The sequence below is a fragment of the Bactrocera dorsalis genome, chromosome 5 (genome assembly GCF_023373825.1).
Source record: "Bactrocera dorsalis isolate Fly_Bdor chromosome 5, ASM2337382v1, whole genome shotgun sequence".
In the NCBI taxonomy this organism is placed as follows: domain Eukaryota; kingdom Metazoa; phylum Arthropoda; class Insecta; order Diptera; family Tephritidae; genus Bactrocera; species Bactrocera dorsalis.
In genome coordinates this window covers 17,005,005-17,021,116 of record NC_064307.1, presented here as the reverse complement: position 1 = coordinate 17,021,116, position 16,112 = coordinate 17,005,005, and the positions used below count along the sequence as shown (strand labels likewise).

Below are 16,112 nucleotides of genomic sequence, written 5' to 3'. Positions count from 1 at the left end.
AGAAATAGAACTGAGTCGATTTATTAATCCTTTCTGCGGTTTTCCCAAAGTTTTTTGAACTTCTCAGTCAACCATTTTAGGACTAGGAACTGAGCAACTCTTAGACTTAAGAAAGGGAAACTTTTCAGCAGGTTATTGCCACTTGTGTTGCATTTATTGGTAATAAGCTCATAGCAAACCAGTTAATCGAGTGTGAATTGTAAATTGTTTATAAGTAATAGACGCTAACGACTGCATACGATTAGGTTGAATGCCTGAATCAACACTTTTCTCGCATCATTATGGGCAAAGTGGTGCACTTTTGGCAACAACAAAGAGCAATAGTTGCCACAAGGGCTAAACGAAATGACCCTGCAACGCTACGAAAAACACCTACTGATAACCCTAAATTATACGATTCACACCTACAGCGGGCAGTGAGCGCACCAAAGAAATGCTTGATGGATGGAAAGTGACACCTGAAGGCTAGCAGAAAACGACAGGACACGCCCCTTTAATAGCACAATGGCGCGAATAATAGGGATTCAAGTGGCAGCAAGACACACGCGCAGACACACAGATTGACAATTATACTGTAGCTGCAGCTACCTTTTTGCCTCAACTCATTGCTGACTGCTGTTTTGTTGCACGTGTTGGCAAAGGTAGCACACCGCAAATGTGGCACTGCTTGCTGGCCGCCACACTTGCAATGATTTAATGCGAAATTTCTTTATTCCTATCTGCAGTCAATCGGAAAGGTGGCAGGCTGGCGAAATGTCTTGGAGAAAAAGTGGTAGCTGCAACATGCCACTGGGCCTGCCGCGACTTTTGGTGTGACTGAGTGTGTTGCCTGCCACAATCAGTGGCGTGCGATAAATCGCCAGTGCAACTGATAAATCATCGATGCCACATGATTGCTCGACGCTGTGCCGCCAAATGCAAATTTTCGCTTTCCTCGGCTACTTGACGCCTCTCGGTTGGGAGTTGCAAGTTGTTAATTTTCGGTATTGCTGCAAAGCACCACTTGCCACCGCCGCCGCCGCCGACAGTCACATTATTTAATAGCAACACTTAGCAGCGCATTAAGTGCAAGTAATCGCTGGCCATTCGCTGGCAGCGCTTGTGTTGAATGCGGCACGTTGCCACCGCGCTTGATGTGTGCTGTGGCTGCTGTTTTGCAAATTTATTTACACGCTGATTGACTTGTTGTTGTTGTCGGCCACTGTTGCTGTTTTGCTCATTTGGGTATGCAATTTGTACGGTTTTTTTCTCGTGCGGCATGGCATTAGTTTTGTGTTTAGTCTTTAGGGCTTAATGTGCCACAACAGTGAGCGCAACACTGCAAATGTCTGCTACAACAAAAGTAGCAACAACCATCACAATCAGTTTCGCACACTCTTCCATTTGGTATTTAATAATGTTGCAGTTGCATTCATTTAAGCGCGTTGCATGCAAAATTACACTTCTGCCTTTGTCTTTGCCGCGCAGCAGCAGCAACAACAAGTGCTGTTGCGCTTAATTTATGATAGCAGCACATAAATAACATTTTATTATCTGCTGCCATTAAAGGTTGCGCTAATTACAACAACGTGTGTGCAACACAATGAACCGCCTTGTGCCATGCATGCTGTGGATGTTGCGGCGTGTCTGGTCATTGCTACTACACCGCGCCGCGGCATGGCGGTTGTGTTACAGCCACCGCGATACTATAACACATGTGACTGCAACACATTTGCTTAGTCATGTAACCGAGTATGGTAATTAGTGCTTCCTATGGCTGGGCTCATAGCAACTTTTTCAGGCGTCTTATGCTGACCGTGCCAGGGATATGCCACTATGTGATTTAAAAATTTGATAATACTCTTTGAGAATGTCGTATGAGTAATATGACTACGAATAAGCCTCGCAAAAACCAAATACCAACAAGGTGCGGAAACGAGCTTTCGATTTTAGAAGATAGCCTGAGGACGGTTTCACAAATGGATCAGCGACACATGTGGGGTTCGTTGAGCACTTAGAAACTCGTGGCAAACGCTATTTCATTTTTTCCTTAATTCTGGTTTAGGTGTAACAATGATTATTGACGGTCAGTAGATGCTCACCATCCTAATTCTTCATTGACTCTGATCTGATCTCATACATTCACCTCCGTAAACCTTCTTGTTCTACGGTGTTCATTGCTGCACTGATCACATAATCAACAATCGAAAGTTTAGTTTTCACTCGCTTGAATTTTTAGTCACGGTCTTTATTTCGGTAGACCTTAGTGTTCTAAGGTAGTCATGGCTACAAGACAAGGGTATCCTACAAAGGGTTCATTCTGATCTCATGTCCAATCGGCGAGAGTATAGTTCGCAATTGCTGAATTCTGAACTGGCCTCATGTTCAACCGCAGACAGTATAATTCTCAGTCCCTTGAATTTAAATTGACGGTATTGACCGAGTATGGTATTGACCTTCTTAAATCTTTATCTTCTACGGTATTCGTCACAATGCCGGGCCTTAAGGGACTTCGAAGTGACCTCATGTTCAACCACAAAGAGTTCCACCACAGTTCACCCACAATAGTTCTCCATCGCTTTAATCAAAATTGACCTCCTCTGCATTTTCTACGGTATTCATTGCTCCACTGAAGAAATCTAAGAATACTTTAATCGGATCTCATATTATTCCGAAGAGAGGACCATTCTCAATCGCATAAACTCGATCTTGCTTCGATCTTATCCTTTGTAACACAGAAAGTACTATATAGTTCTCAATCCTTGAATTTAATTGACCGGAACTAACTTCGTAAACCTTTGACTCTGGTATTCATCCGCAGTGAATAAGTCTATAAGTTCTCCGAATACAGGTGGAAAGTCAGATGAACCCTTAACACATCTGATCTATCTCGGCATCAACATCTTTAGAGCTTGTATATTTAAAACGAATGCCTTTTGGGCGAATAGCTTTTTGAGCTTCGTATTGAGCCTTTACATCTCAACAGTTTACTCTTCAAATAACTTTACTTTAATATATTTAATACTAACGGTTCACTATTTATTCTTTTATTTTTCAGAACTTTCTCGCCGCCAACGCGCAATGTTGGTGGAATGCACCACTCACCGCCGCAACGCGTGCGCTCAAATATGCCGGTCATGTGGCGCCCGGCATGCTATTGGTGACAGCCGAACCATGCGCACTGGAAGTGCTACGCGGCGCCTATGCGCGTAGCGTGCTGAAACCACCGGCGACTTATGTCATCAGCTCAGTCGGTAAGTGAGACAATATGTTCACTATTATAGAAATTGTATAGAAGCAAATGTATACCTGAAGATAATTGCGATGAGTTTAATCAATACCAGACAATTTCACGGAGTGAACTCGTAAAATACTGGAAAAAGTAGATAAGAATGAGTTCTTTCAAAAGTTCAAAAATTTTGTGTCTTACTCAGAGAGTCTTGTTCCTCAGACAGATTGGTTTTTTACCCTGTACAAGGTATATTAACTTAGAGACTCTAAAAAGTATATAACCAGCGTGATGACCTAAGTCAATTTAGCGATGTCCATTCGCCCGTCTGTATATAGTCTCTCAGTTTTTGAGATATCGATCTGAAATTTTGCACACTGTTTTTTCTCTTCGGGACCCTACTCGTTTGTCGAAACCGCTGATATTGGACCGCTTTAAGATATAGCTGTCATACAAACTGACCCGTCTAAATCAAGTCCTTGTATGGAAAACTTTTTCATTTGTCTAAATAATTTCTCGAAATTTGGCATAAATTATTATCTGAGAAAACGCTGCAATCTCAGAAAAAAATATTAAGATCGGACAACTACAACAAACTAAACCATCTAAATTAAGTCCGTGTATGGAATACTTTCCACTTGACGAGATACCTTCAGAATATTTAGTAAAGCTTGTTGCCCACATGATATTTAATAAAGCTAGCGCCACAATCTCCTAAGTAATTGTACAGATGAAACCACTAAAGCTTCCACAATCCGAGCAAAACCAAAAACCGTTTACAAATTTCATAAATTGAATCTCGTTCGATTTGATTTATTTACAAAATCACCAATCAAGTAGCTGTCAAAATTACAATGTCAATAATGAGACAAAAGAAAGAGCAAAGCAAAGCAAAGAAGATTACAAATACTAAATAAAATGAAATTGTAAACAATGCCCCGCTACAATCGGTCGCTGCCTTTGAGGCCTGTTGAATATTTATTGCAAGCAGCACCTTCGCTTGCATACATTCGGACTTGTAAATTATAAATGGTTAATTAAAGCAACAACAAGCGGCGATGTTTACAATTTACGATTTATAAAGACGGCAAAACGGCAGCTGCTGGCAAGCGGCGGCACAACAATAACGATAACGAAGCGCAGAGTGGACGTCGACAGTGGTTGCAACAGCAATTACAACAGCAGCAACTGCAGCAATATTGTTGTTGTTAAAAACAGCAGCAGCAACAACAACTAGTGAATGCATAAAGCTTAGCGCTTGCCAAAGCAAACACTTTGTGGCCATGAACTTGTCCATGACTCTTAGCCATTAACTATTTTTCGCCAGCCAATTGCAATCATAATTAAATTCAAGCAATAAATGTTGCCGCCAATGCGAAAGAAGTTGCACTTACAGACATAATATAGTATATGCATAAAACTAAGTAAAGGGTGGTGCATAATGTGGGTTCTTTTTTAAATTTGCAAAAAAATAGATTTTTTTCATTTCAGCGGCTTCAAGACTCAGTTCTTTGCTCAGTAATCGTTTCTTCTTCTAGCTTACTCGGCTCTCCACAAAATGGTAATCATTTTGGGCTTTTATACTTAACAATATTACCAGGAATTGATTCAATGTATTCATGTTAACGGTTTGAATCTTCGCTGGAACTCGGCTCTCCAAAAATGGTCTGCTCGAGGGTTTTGACCTTATATAGTATTATAATAAAAACGTTCATCGGAATTCGTTTTAACTGTTTGAATCGACAATGATTTCTGCTCCGCTGGAACTCGGCTGCCCGCAAAATGATTTTAGTTATGGATGGTTTTAAGGGACTTCGAAGTGATCTCATGTTCAACCACAGAGAGTATAGTTCTCTATCGCTTGAATCCAAATTGGCAGTATTGACCTCCGTAAATTTGCATGTTCTACGGTATTCATCGTTACAGTGAAGGAATCTAAGAACACTTCAAACTGATCTCATATAAATCCGAGGAGAGTACAATTCTCAATTGCTTGAACTTGATCTTGCTTCGATCTTATCTCATGTAAGGAAAAAATCAATCCACAAAATAGCTTTAGTGATAGTTTTGTCTTTACATAATGTTATTATCATTAATAGGTTCATTGGTATTCGTATTAACGGTTTGAATAGGTAATATTTTGTTCTTCGTTCGAACTTGGCTCTCCATAAAATTTTCTTAGTAACAGTTTTGGCCTCATATTATAATATTATCACTATCAGGTTGATCAGTGTAAGTGTTAACAGTTTGATTCAGTAATCTTTTGTTCTTCGTGCTTATTCGGCTTTCCTAAAAATGGTCTTAGTGAAGGATTTGGTCTTATATAATGTTATCATCACGAATAGCTTCAACGGTATTAGCGTTAATACTTTGAATGGTTGATCGTTTCTTCTTCGTTCTTATTCGGCTCTCTACAAAATGGTCTTTGGGACCGTTTTGGTCTTATATAGTGCTATTATCATGAATAAGTTCACCGATATTCATATTAAATGTTTTAATCGCTAATCGTTTCTTCTTCGTTCGCACTCGACTCTTCAAATAATGGTTGTAGGCCTGGTTTTAGACTTATATAATATTATCATCATGAAAAGCTTCATAGGTTTTCGTATTAACAGTCCGAACCGGTAAACATTTTTTCTTTGTTCGAACTCGGCTCTCTATAACAACAGTTAAGGGCTTAATTCCGCTATCTTGAGGCGACCAAATATCTACTCTGGAGCAGCTGATAACACGATTGCCGAATTTAGTTTATAAATCTTCGATTGAGGCATGAAATTTTAGAAACGTTTTCTGTAGGATACAAATCGTTTAGACCTTGTAAACGAAGGAGCACTGCTTTTCCAATCTCGGAACTGGGCGGTCGTTGCTTTTCTTACCATATTTCCAGCAGCAAAGACCCAATCTGGAGCACCCTGTACGCATATAATGCCACATACCTTCGTCTGCAGACATTGTCGTTGCCTTCGTTTTTCGTTTCAACTGTCCGTTGCGGCAACGAGTTAATTAAGTTTTCTACACTTATTCGACCATAACGGTTAACGTCTCTCTTCTTCTGCTCTTACGAATACCTAAATCACTACGTCATTGTTTTTGCATTTAAAAGCAATTTTTGTAGTACGCTAATATTTCCCAGTATTTCGAAAAAAAAAGTCTGTAACTTGTGAACACTAGACATTTTTTTCTTTTTGTTCTTCAAATTTGTTTTTATTTTGCTAAAGACAGCATATGCCACAAGTCACTTACCAGTTGACTGACACACATATCATCCAAATTTCAAGTGTAGCACAAGACAAACAAATTTGCAGTGAAAAACAGCAAATTCTCCAAAAAAATAAGAATTCGAAAAACTGACAAAATTGCGTTGCTCATTTGACGGAGGTCGAACATGAGATCCACCGCTGCTGCTGCGACAAATACGAGAAAACCGAATCCGCTGCAGGACGACGATCTCTCCGAGCTAACCAAAAGGGAAATACTCTTTTGGGCGCGCAAACTCAAACTATCGCCGTCAGAGCTATTTACACTCTCCAAACACGAACTCGAATATCATCTGGAACGAGCACAGCAAGAAGATTTTGAGGAGGAGCAGCGACAAAACCAATATGCAAAATGGGAGATGTTGTCGGAGATGAAACGTTTTTTGCTCGAAGAGCAGGATAAAGAGCGTTTAAGAGGCGGTGGAACAGGATCAATACCGAACCGGCGCACAATTTGGGATATTTTATGCACCGCCGTCAGCGAAATCGAATCTATGTACGCCCATAGGCAAGCGTATGCGGATAGCAGCGCCGATTCGTGTCTATACTCGGATACCGGTGGATCTAGTAGTTACGCAACGTCATCCCTCGGTGGTTTTGAATCGCCACAAGTGCCGAATATGTGCTCGACTATGTATGAAATGCATCCCGACGACTCTCAATGTACGCCGCCAGATTTTCCCTCCACATTTGCGGCCACACCAATCAGTTTTGGAAGATCCCAGCAAAACTGTGCCAGACAATCGCGGCCTTTGAACGCCACCTACAATTTGAATGCGGCAAATACAACATATAATGCGTGCGCCGCGCGTAATGCAAGCAGAAGTCCAAAGCGCGCTGGTGCGCCGAATGCAACATACAACGCCTGCGCGCCACGTAATGTCACCTATGACATGCCACTTGCTACAAATGACATCTACAGTAACGCATGCCCGGCGGCGGGGAATACCACCTACAATGTGCCGCGTGGTGCTAATGCTACGTATGATGTATGTAGACCGCAAGCCGCGAACGCTACCTATAATGTGCCCAGTTATGCGCCAAATGCTACCTACAATATACCAAGTTGTCCAGCAAACACTGCCTATAATGTACCGCGTAACGCGCCGAACGCCACTTACAATATACCGCAACGCGCGCCGAATGCTACCTTCAATGTACCGCGTTGCGCGTCCAATGCCACATACAATGTTTCGCGTCCTACACCTAATGCCACACATAATGTGCCACGTTGCGCGCCGAATGCCACCTATAATGTATCGCAAGCTCGTACCGCCACACAAGCGAGGTGCCCCAATGGAACGTTCAATGTGTCGAGTGGCGGTAATCGCACCTTTAACGGTAGTCCGCAGCGCGGTAACGTTACTTTTAATGTGTGCCCGCGTTCGGGTGGTGCCGGTGCGACACCGAGTTTCTGCCCGAATCCCGCAATGGCATCCACACCGAAGAACTGCCCACGCACCGGTCAACCGCCTTATTTTCGCAACTATACCGATTATTGGCTGACATTCTCGGGCATGGGCATCGCCGAAGCGTCACAGAGTGTGTCATATGACATGTTTAGCGACAACAAAAGTATGGTGCGTGCTGCGGCGCGCACTTATTCCATTCCACATCGCAGCAAGTCTTGTCCACCGATTGGCCGTACAAATAGTCCACAGAGCGGCTACATTTCGGGCGGTAGCATACCATGCCCGCGTGGTGCCACGCGTACAACCTCACCTATGCGCTGCTCCTCGCCAGTTCAAGCTATAGCAGCGGTTAATTACGGTATGTCGCCAGTAGCGCGGCCGCCAGGTGATCGTTATAATGGCGGACCACGTCGGTTGTGTCGCCGCAATACGAATAATGGCTTTTGCGATTGCGCTCGTCGTTCGCGGAGTGTGCCGCCGCGTTGCTGCTTTTAAGTTGAAATTAAAGTCGCATCGCGCAGAATTGCTGAAGTAGGAAACATATCTTTATTGTATTTTGTAAAGAACTTTACTTTTTAGAAATAAAAATTCACTTAAATGGTCCTCATGTACAAATAATTCTAGCAATATTTTTCTTAAGACAAGATTTTTGGATTAATAATTTTTCTTCAAGAAAATAATTAGTTTGCATATTTTTGGTCAATTCACATAAATTTATTTGGATTTCAGCTCAATCAATTTGCGATATTTCTGACGAACTCCATGCAACTTGGGCTTCGTACCAAGGATTTATTCACGTCCTTAGGATCCTTCATTAGTTTTTACATTTTAAGAGGCCTTAAGTTACATTAGGTTATACTGGCACGCCGTCGCACCAGACATAGATCCACTGGTCCTTAATAATGTCAGATGGAGTTTGAGTTTAATTTGAGCTGAAGTATTCGTCATACTGACCATTGACGCATTTTACGAACTTTAGGAGTGACTTAATACCTATTCCTCCTCCTAGATATCTAAGACAAGTTCTGGATAAGGCTAGATAGAAATATGTTCTTTGGCTTCCATGCTCCCAAGTCTCGCTCATACCTACTTCCCTACCATTTTGGCGAATATCTTCGTAATTAACGCCCATCCGGTTCGTTCTTGATGCCAGTAAGTTGCATCCTTAGGCCAACAACACTTCTGCAGTTCTTTCGAGACCGTGTTATCTTGGCGATCCTGCACGTCCTTAAGGCAAACCATCTCACCCTGATTCCTCTGCCAGCCAGGAAATTACATTGAGCATCTTAGGATGGTACTTTTGGCATTCTCATCAGAGATTTCGTTTCTCGGAATTTTTTTATGGCCTGGATTCCACTATATATGCAGCCGCTTTCCTGCAGCCACTACGTCTTCTGTGTATTTACATACACTGAGCTAATGCGTAGATCAGCCGCTTTCCTGTGTCAAGTAAACTCTGACTGTGACGATAATCGTTTCTGCCCCTTTTTGGTGACTTTTATTTGACAAATCGGCGCATACAACCCTGAGGCATCATTTTCTCTTATTTTTATATATGTTTATTCCCTGATTAGCCTGACAATCTGAGTAGATGGCAATCATTTGCCAATCAATTTTTGAGATATCGATTTGAAATTCTACACACGTCTTTTCTAACCCAATAAGTAACCTATTTGTAAAAACCGCTAATATCGGACTACTATTGGACACCCTAAGATTTTAGTTGTGACTTTCGGCAGTCTGTGCTCATTCACTCTTCACACGACCGCGATTATTACCAAAGTACAGAGGCGTCCGCAAGTCGCTAGGCGGCAGCACATGGGGAAAAGACAAAGAAACGTTGTTAGCAACATCCAAGGCCGACCGGTTTTAATAACACTCCACCAATACGGTCACCTGGATGCAGTGAAGTGCAGACTCTGACCAGACTTCGGACACAACAAACTTCAGACATGCACTGACCGCCATTAACACCTTCAGCAACTCACTCCCAGTGAATGGTGTACTTGGAGACAAACCAACACTCATTGCAGACGAGTCCCCGCATAACAATAACCACCTCTTTGCGTGCCCTGCTAACTCTACTCATCTGATACCGCTCTCCCTTTGGCCCAACCACTTCGAAACAACGCGTTTCAAGGGCCTACCGTTGGATAACCACCATGAAACGATGAACTTATGTAATCCCTACCATCTTATTGGGATTTATGTACCCGTCCCAACAATAACAACAAGAGAAATAAATAGAATAGGTTTTTTTTAATTTTGTCCAAAATCTGTTCGGCCAGAAATTCATTAACAATTCAAACTGTCCACAAAACATTGGCCTTAAATTAGCATGAACACAACAATGTAGCGCTAGTCTAACCCGCCAGTAAACAGCTTGCGGCACGCAATAAAACCAACACCAAACGCCACGCAAACAGCACGCGTACCAACTAAAGTACGAGAGATGCATGTTGCAAGTTACGGCAGACACTTTTCCAACTTTGTTGCATTTGCGCTTACATAATTCAGTATCAGTTCATTCTAATTCTAAGGGACACAAATAAAATGCTTATAAATATGTGGAGATGTTTTTGTTGCTGTTGCACTGTTCCACATCGCGTCGTGCATTAGTTGCGGCTCGTCGAGTAGTCAGTTGCAGCAAATGCCACAGCGCTAAATGGTCTGTTGCAAAGGAATTTCATGGCTTCTTGTTTATCTAATGCTTCCTAAAGTATGTATGTATATATGTGTGTGTGTGTGTGTCGCATAAAATTATTGTTGTACCAAAATATTCGGAGAATTTCTTCAAATGTCGCATTGCAGTGTTAATTTGTGTAAATCAGTGTGGAATGCGTTAATAGCGATGGCGTTTAAGTGAAAAACTATAATCGGAGGGTCGTTCAATAAATACTTCAGGCTACTTTGAGTTTCGAATTTTATATTTTTTTGTTTGGAAACAGTTGCAAATGAGATACTGAGAGGGGAATATCTGTCATTTAAACGCTGATAACATGCATTTTGCTTGTAAAATATTTGGTAATGTACATACATATATACGATAATATATGTACAACAGCAGTGCAAAAGATAGATAGGAGCGTGTTGAAGACTTCATTATTTAACCACTGCTCTCCGAAGCGGACTCTTTAGTTTCGAAAACAAAAAAGTCGCAAGTGATTGAATCTTGCGAACACGGTGACTGCACGATAACTCTCGTTTCGTGTTTAACCGAAATGTCATGCCAAACCCATGAATTTGTCGCCCAAAAATCCAGTCGTTTTGGAAGAATTGCCTCACATAGACTACTCAAAATTACCACTTGTCCTCACTGATTATTTAAACTTGTTGAACGAGGTCATGGTAAACCATACCACGGGAGCCAAAGGTACAGTTGATCATTATCTTGATTTTTACCGACTTTGATATGACTTTTTCGGTTTCTGCTCTCTTTTGGATAATGTAATGGTGCGTTTGATTAATGTAGGGTTCTCAGCTTCGTTGTCAAGCATCTCTTTTGCAAAAAATGCCTATATTTTAATACGATGACATCCAAAATATTAACCAAAATAACTAAAACATTATCCAAAAAATTTTGGGAAGCTCTATAAGAGATATTGAAGTCGTCTGCTATCTCTGTAACGATTTGCAAACATTTTCTTTGACTTTGTCGCTGTTATCCTCATTAACAAAGGTGAATGCACGACTTTCATGAGGTAAGTTTTCAATGACTTTACGATCTTTACGGAATAATAAGCAAACAGCAACCAAACACAAATGGAGACCAAACTTAACACGAACATAAAAATGATTGTACCAGTCTAGGAATAAAGTATTTATCTATTTGGCTTGCGCTGGCAGTTTATTTGGACCAATCCGACTCATAATTGATCTTGAGTGTATATCCCTTTGAATTTGTTTCTTCAAAATTTTAAGTAATATGTGCTATACAAGTATTTAGAGGTTTCTTGGATAAGACCCTGAAGTTTATGTCCCTTCTCAGCTTTGGACGACGAATAATCGAACTCACCAAAGTATAGTTTATAGAAACACTCGCTTTGTGACATGGAAACTTGCAAATTTCAAAAACTAACATCTTGCTGATGAGACGCTAAAGTGTTGATTGCGATGAAGCTCACTGTTGAATAAACCTTCAATCCTGAGCCTACGCTCACACTATTAAAAAGCGCTGCGACCACTGAGTTAGAATCAGAGTATGAAAGAGACAAGCTTCACTCAACAAAGAAAAGAAAAAACACTGTAGTTTGACCTCATCTATGACTTTTATGTAATCAGCACTTTTCAAGACTTAAGTGTTCTTATCTTATTGTAGAACAATATTCTAGGCATTGAAAATTCGCAAGATGGAATATTATTCAATCTATAAACAATCACAGAGCTCAGAACACTAACGTGATTCATAGATCTGATATAACTGAGGCAAAAAATATTTTCTATACGAAATTAGTGACACATTCTTTTAGTTCTAAGCTAGTTGGAAGACAACAACGAATTATATTATTAGAAATCTTGTCATATGATCACGAACTCGTTGTCAGAGCTATTAGCTAGAGGTAAGTCAAAGGTACTAAGAACTCAATTCATTCACTTCATTGAGCTTTCAAAACATGCCATTCAAAACCTGGTGTGCAATAAAACATCGGCCTGCGCTCAAGTTAGAATCCACTCTACAATACTATAAAATACCGTAAAATTAAGGACCTCGAGACTAGAAAGTTCACCTTTGTTTCATATTGAACGCTAAATCTTCCCAACTTGACTAATATAATCGATACTTGTTTATATATACTTGTATATGACTTAATTTATGCATTCTATAACTCAAAAGAGACTCCACGTATACCGTTACATTGGCGCTGCCGCCAAAATGTGTTGCCTGTTGGCCATAATTTATGCGCATATTTCATAATCATGAGACATTTTCAGAATGCGGATGAGAGCCTAACGAAAATTTATGCGGCACTCAGATCACTTGCAAAATGTCGCATAATTTATAGCGCCGACAGTGGCAATCGAAGCAACAGCAGCAACAATTGCTGCCACAACTCATTTGCCTACGCGCACATACATACAAACACACACACTCATATATAAATACAGAAATCCGCTTGGCGGCGCGTTTGTTGACTTGTTGCACCTAAATTTATGGCTGTTGCAATAAAACAGTGAAAACAACAACACCACCAACACATCGATAAGCAGCAACGTACATTTTTATGTCACGAATAAAATTATGCAATGACAGTGACAGCAACAACAACATTAATAAGAAATTTAGTTAAATCGTAAATTAATTGCAGTCGCATTTTGATGGCAGCGACAAGTTGCCGAGTGGGTGTACCACATACATATAAACGTGTCTTCAATTGCGCGGGAGTAAGGACCTCCACTAATTTCATTTCCATTTTATGGCCGCTCGTTTGACTGACATGCATCTGCCACATCAAAAGAAAGTGAAACTCACCTTCTCCGCGGTTGTTGTTGTTGGTGACGTGGCAACCAGCCGCGCATTGCCGCACGTGGCACGTCCATTTGCGTTCGGTTTTGTCGAGTGCTGCTTTTGCACTGTTGTCAAATCACTCACATCAATCAGCCCATTAATGCGTAATAACAACAACGACAACAACAACAACAAAGAACGAAAGCAAAAGTAAATAAGAAAAGTGACAGTATTGCAAATGGGATGCCTCATTTAAATGGTCTCATCATCAACTCAACTGCTACTGTTGCGGCTAAAAAGTGCAACAAATAAGTTAGTCTTTGACAGCGACATCTTGACTACGAGGGTACACTGTGTTTGAAAAGTATTGGTAATGGTTGAAAATGAAAGCTCGATGAAATTCTTCTTCTTCTTTATTGGCGTAGATACCGCTTACGCGATAATAGTCGAGTTAACAACATCGCGTAAGTCGTTCTTCGTCTTCATTGTTTGGTCTTCTTCTTTCTTTACTTACCCCGGGGAGTACTGAGTCGAATAATCTCAGAGCTGGAGTATTTTCATCTATTCGAGTCGCCGCTGTCTCTTAATTTGAGGAACTATTTCAATGTTCGTATAGCTCATCGTTCCATCGACTGCGGTATTCGCCGTTTGCAATGCTCAAAAGACCATAAACATTCCACAGAGCCTTTTTTGGAGAGTCATTTAATAAATTTGTGAACGGTTTCGACGTCATATCCATAAACCCACGTCTCGTCACGAATAATAATGCATTTTAATGAATGTAAGGTTCTTAGCTACGTTTTCAAGCATTTCTTTTGCTCTAATCGACAAGATCTTAGCAAAATATTTAGGTCTTCTGTTACGAGTCCAGCATTTACACGTTTCCTACCCAAAACATCACCCAAAATATTACCTAAAATGTGTTGAGTCACTCCATAAGAGACAATCAGTTGTCTGCCTTATGCCAACTCTATGATTTCCAATCACTGTTTCTTTAATTTTTTCAGTGTTACCGTCTTCAGCAGGATTGGATGAGACAAGTTTTCGGTGACTTCATGACCTTCTTGATTTTTTTTGATTTGAGCTAGATCTAAATATATCCAATGAAATAATCGTAGTATAAGAGTACTTGATACTAGAAGATCCTACAAACAACTATTGACACTGCAAGCCAGGAAAAATAGGGTAAATTTCTCTTGTAGCCTTCAAGAGCAAGGATGGAAATGGGAATAATGAATATGGTTAGTTAGTTAAATTATTTTCTCTAATAAAATAATAAATCTCTAATAAAATATATTTAAATAGTTTTTTAATCCGTCGTTAGTCTCGCATGGCCCAGTTCAGCTACTGCTACAGAGCATATTTATAGATATTTTATTGACCAAGCCTTACTCGATTCCATCAACACCATAACTTCCATGACCGACTGTACATGACGAATACCCAACTTGCAGATAAAATGCCACACATCCACAAGCAAGACCAACAATGTTGACATCAATGCAACAACAACCATGATCTATTGCTTGCAATGTCAATAGCTTTTTGTTGCTTGAACTGCCACTGTTGCCTTGCACAGCAGTCGCCGCCGTCGCCGATGACGTTGCCGTCGCAACTGCTTAAAAACAATCAATCAGCGACGATTTTTCGCTCAATTAGACATCATCATTCAATCGGTGATTCGTGAGCTGTTGTGACGACTTGAAGAAAGAAGAGTCGACAACAATAACAACAACAACTTAAGCAAACAGACGAAGCGACAATCGGCAATCGACAACCGTAACCAATAACGGTAGACAACCATCAATCGCCACTGTAGCAGCAGCCACAACAGCAGCAGCAGCAACGACAATAGACGACACCGCCGAGGCAAGCTGCCAAGCCAAGCCAAGCGAGCTGAAACGAAATGCAAAACTGTAGCCAAAGACGAAATGCGAGCTCATGCGAGATTAAACGAAACACAAAGCAATCGAGCCAAGTCAAATCGTCATCGACGGACAATCATCGCCAACAATTGCGGTTGCTCGACTGTTGTTGTTGTGTTTTGTTTTCGTTTTTGATTATAGCTCTGCCGAAATGCAATGCCATACGAAAATGAAAATGAAAATCGCAATGGAAATGGAAATTGAAAAGAACAAACAAATGATGGCCAACAGCAGCTGCAACGGTGGCAGCGACGGCGACATCAACAGCGACAGCGGCAGCATCAGCCATGGTAGCAGCTATTGCAGCATTGACGCTGGCAGCAATCATTATCGCAAGCAACAACAATTTCATCACGATTTTCAATGCAATGCAAAGCGAAATGCTGTACACACACACACACATATACTCACACGAACGGTATCAAACAATTACAAATTGGCTGTTATTGTGCTGCATGATGATTTTCACATTAGACGGTCAACAATGCGGAAAATCGCCGACTGCCTAGCAAAACCAATCCACAGTTGAAGCCGGCTGCAAGAGGCAGCAAATTGGTTGTAGGCTGAGCGCGCTTCTGTGGCAAGTTACTCCTATTATTATGCGCGTTTTGTTTGATTGAAGCACATGTTGCAAGAATTTCCTCAATTCCATGATTTATAAATGTGAGCATGTTTGTATGTATGTGGTTGTTTGAGTAGGTGAAGCACGTTCTGCGTTAATTAAAAAGCATTTGCTGCAACAGAATTCGAGTTGGAGTAATGCACTGGAAGAAATTTCCTAGTTTAGAGCATTTTTAAGAGCTTAAAAGTCTTCAAAAAGGTTTCTTAACCTTTTAAAAATATTAATAATTTGCACAATCTGTT

At 40.8% G+C, this 16,112-nt stretch overlaps 2 protein-coding genes across 3 annotated transcripts in view; both read left to right on the top strand.

Moving 5' to 3' along the window:
* Positions 1-16,112, top strand: part of LOC105222472 (mucin-4) — a 136,077-nt gene that overhangs the window by 71,644 nt on the left and 48,321 nt on the right. Inside the window, exon 2 of one of the 2 annotated variants that reach the window (XM_049456897.1) lies at positions 3,038-3,233. The exons of the other annotated variant lie outside the window; for it this stretch is intronic. Within the exon in view, the coding sequence (XP_049312854.1) occupies positions 3,038-3,233 (196 nt within the window). The remainder of the gene's footprint in view (positions 1-3,037; positions 3,234-16,112) is intronic. 2 annotated transcript variants of the gene reach the window in all.
* LOC105222473 (uncharacterized) lies at positions 6,110-8,746 on the top strand. The gene has a single exon (XM_011199820.4). The coding sequence runs from the start codon at positions 6,594-6,596 to the stop codon at positions 8,370-8,372; it is 1,779 nt and encodes a 592-aa protein (XP_011198122.2). The 5' UTR covers positions 6,110-6,593; the 3' UTR covers positions 8,373-8,746.

What these genes read in the sequence shown, in the direction of transcription:
- LOC105222473 (XM_011199820.4), top strand. Translation starts at nt 6,594, where the DNA reads ATGAGATCCACCGCTGCTGCTGCGACAAATACGAGAAAACCGAATCCG.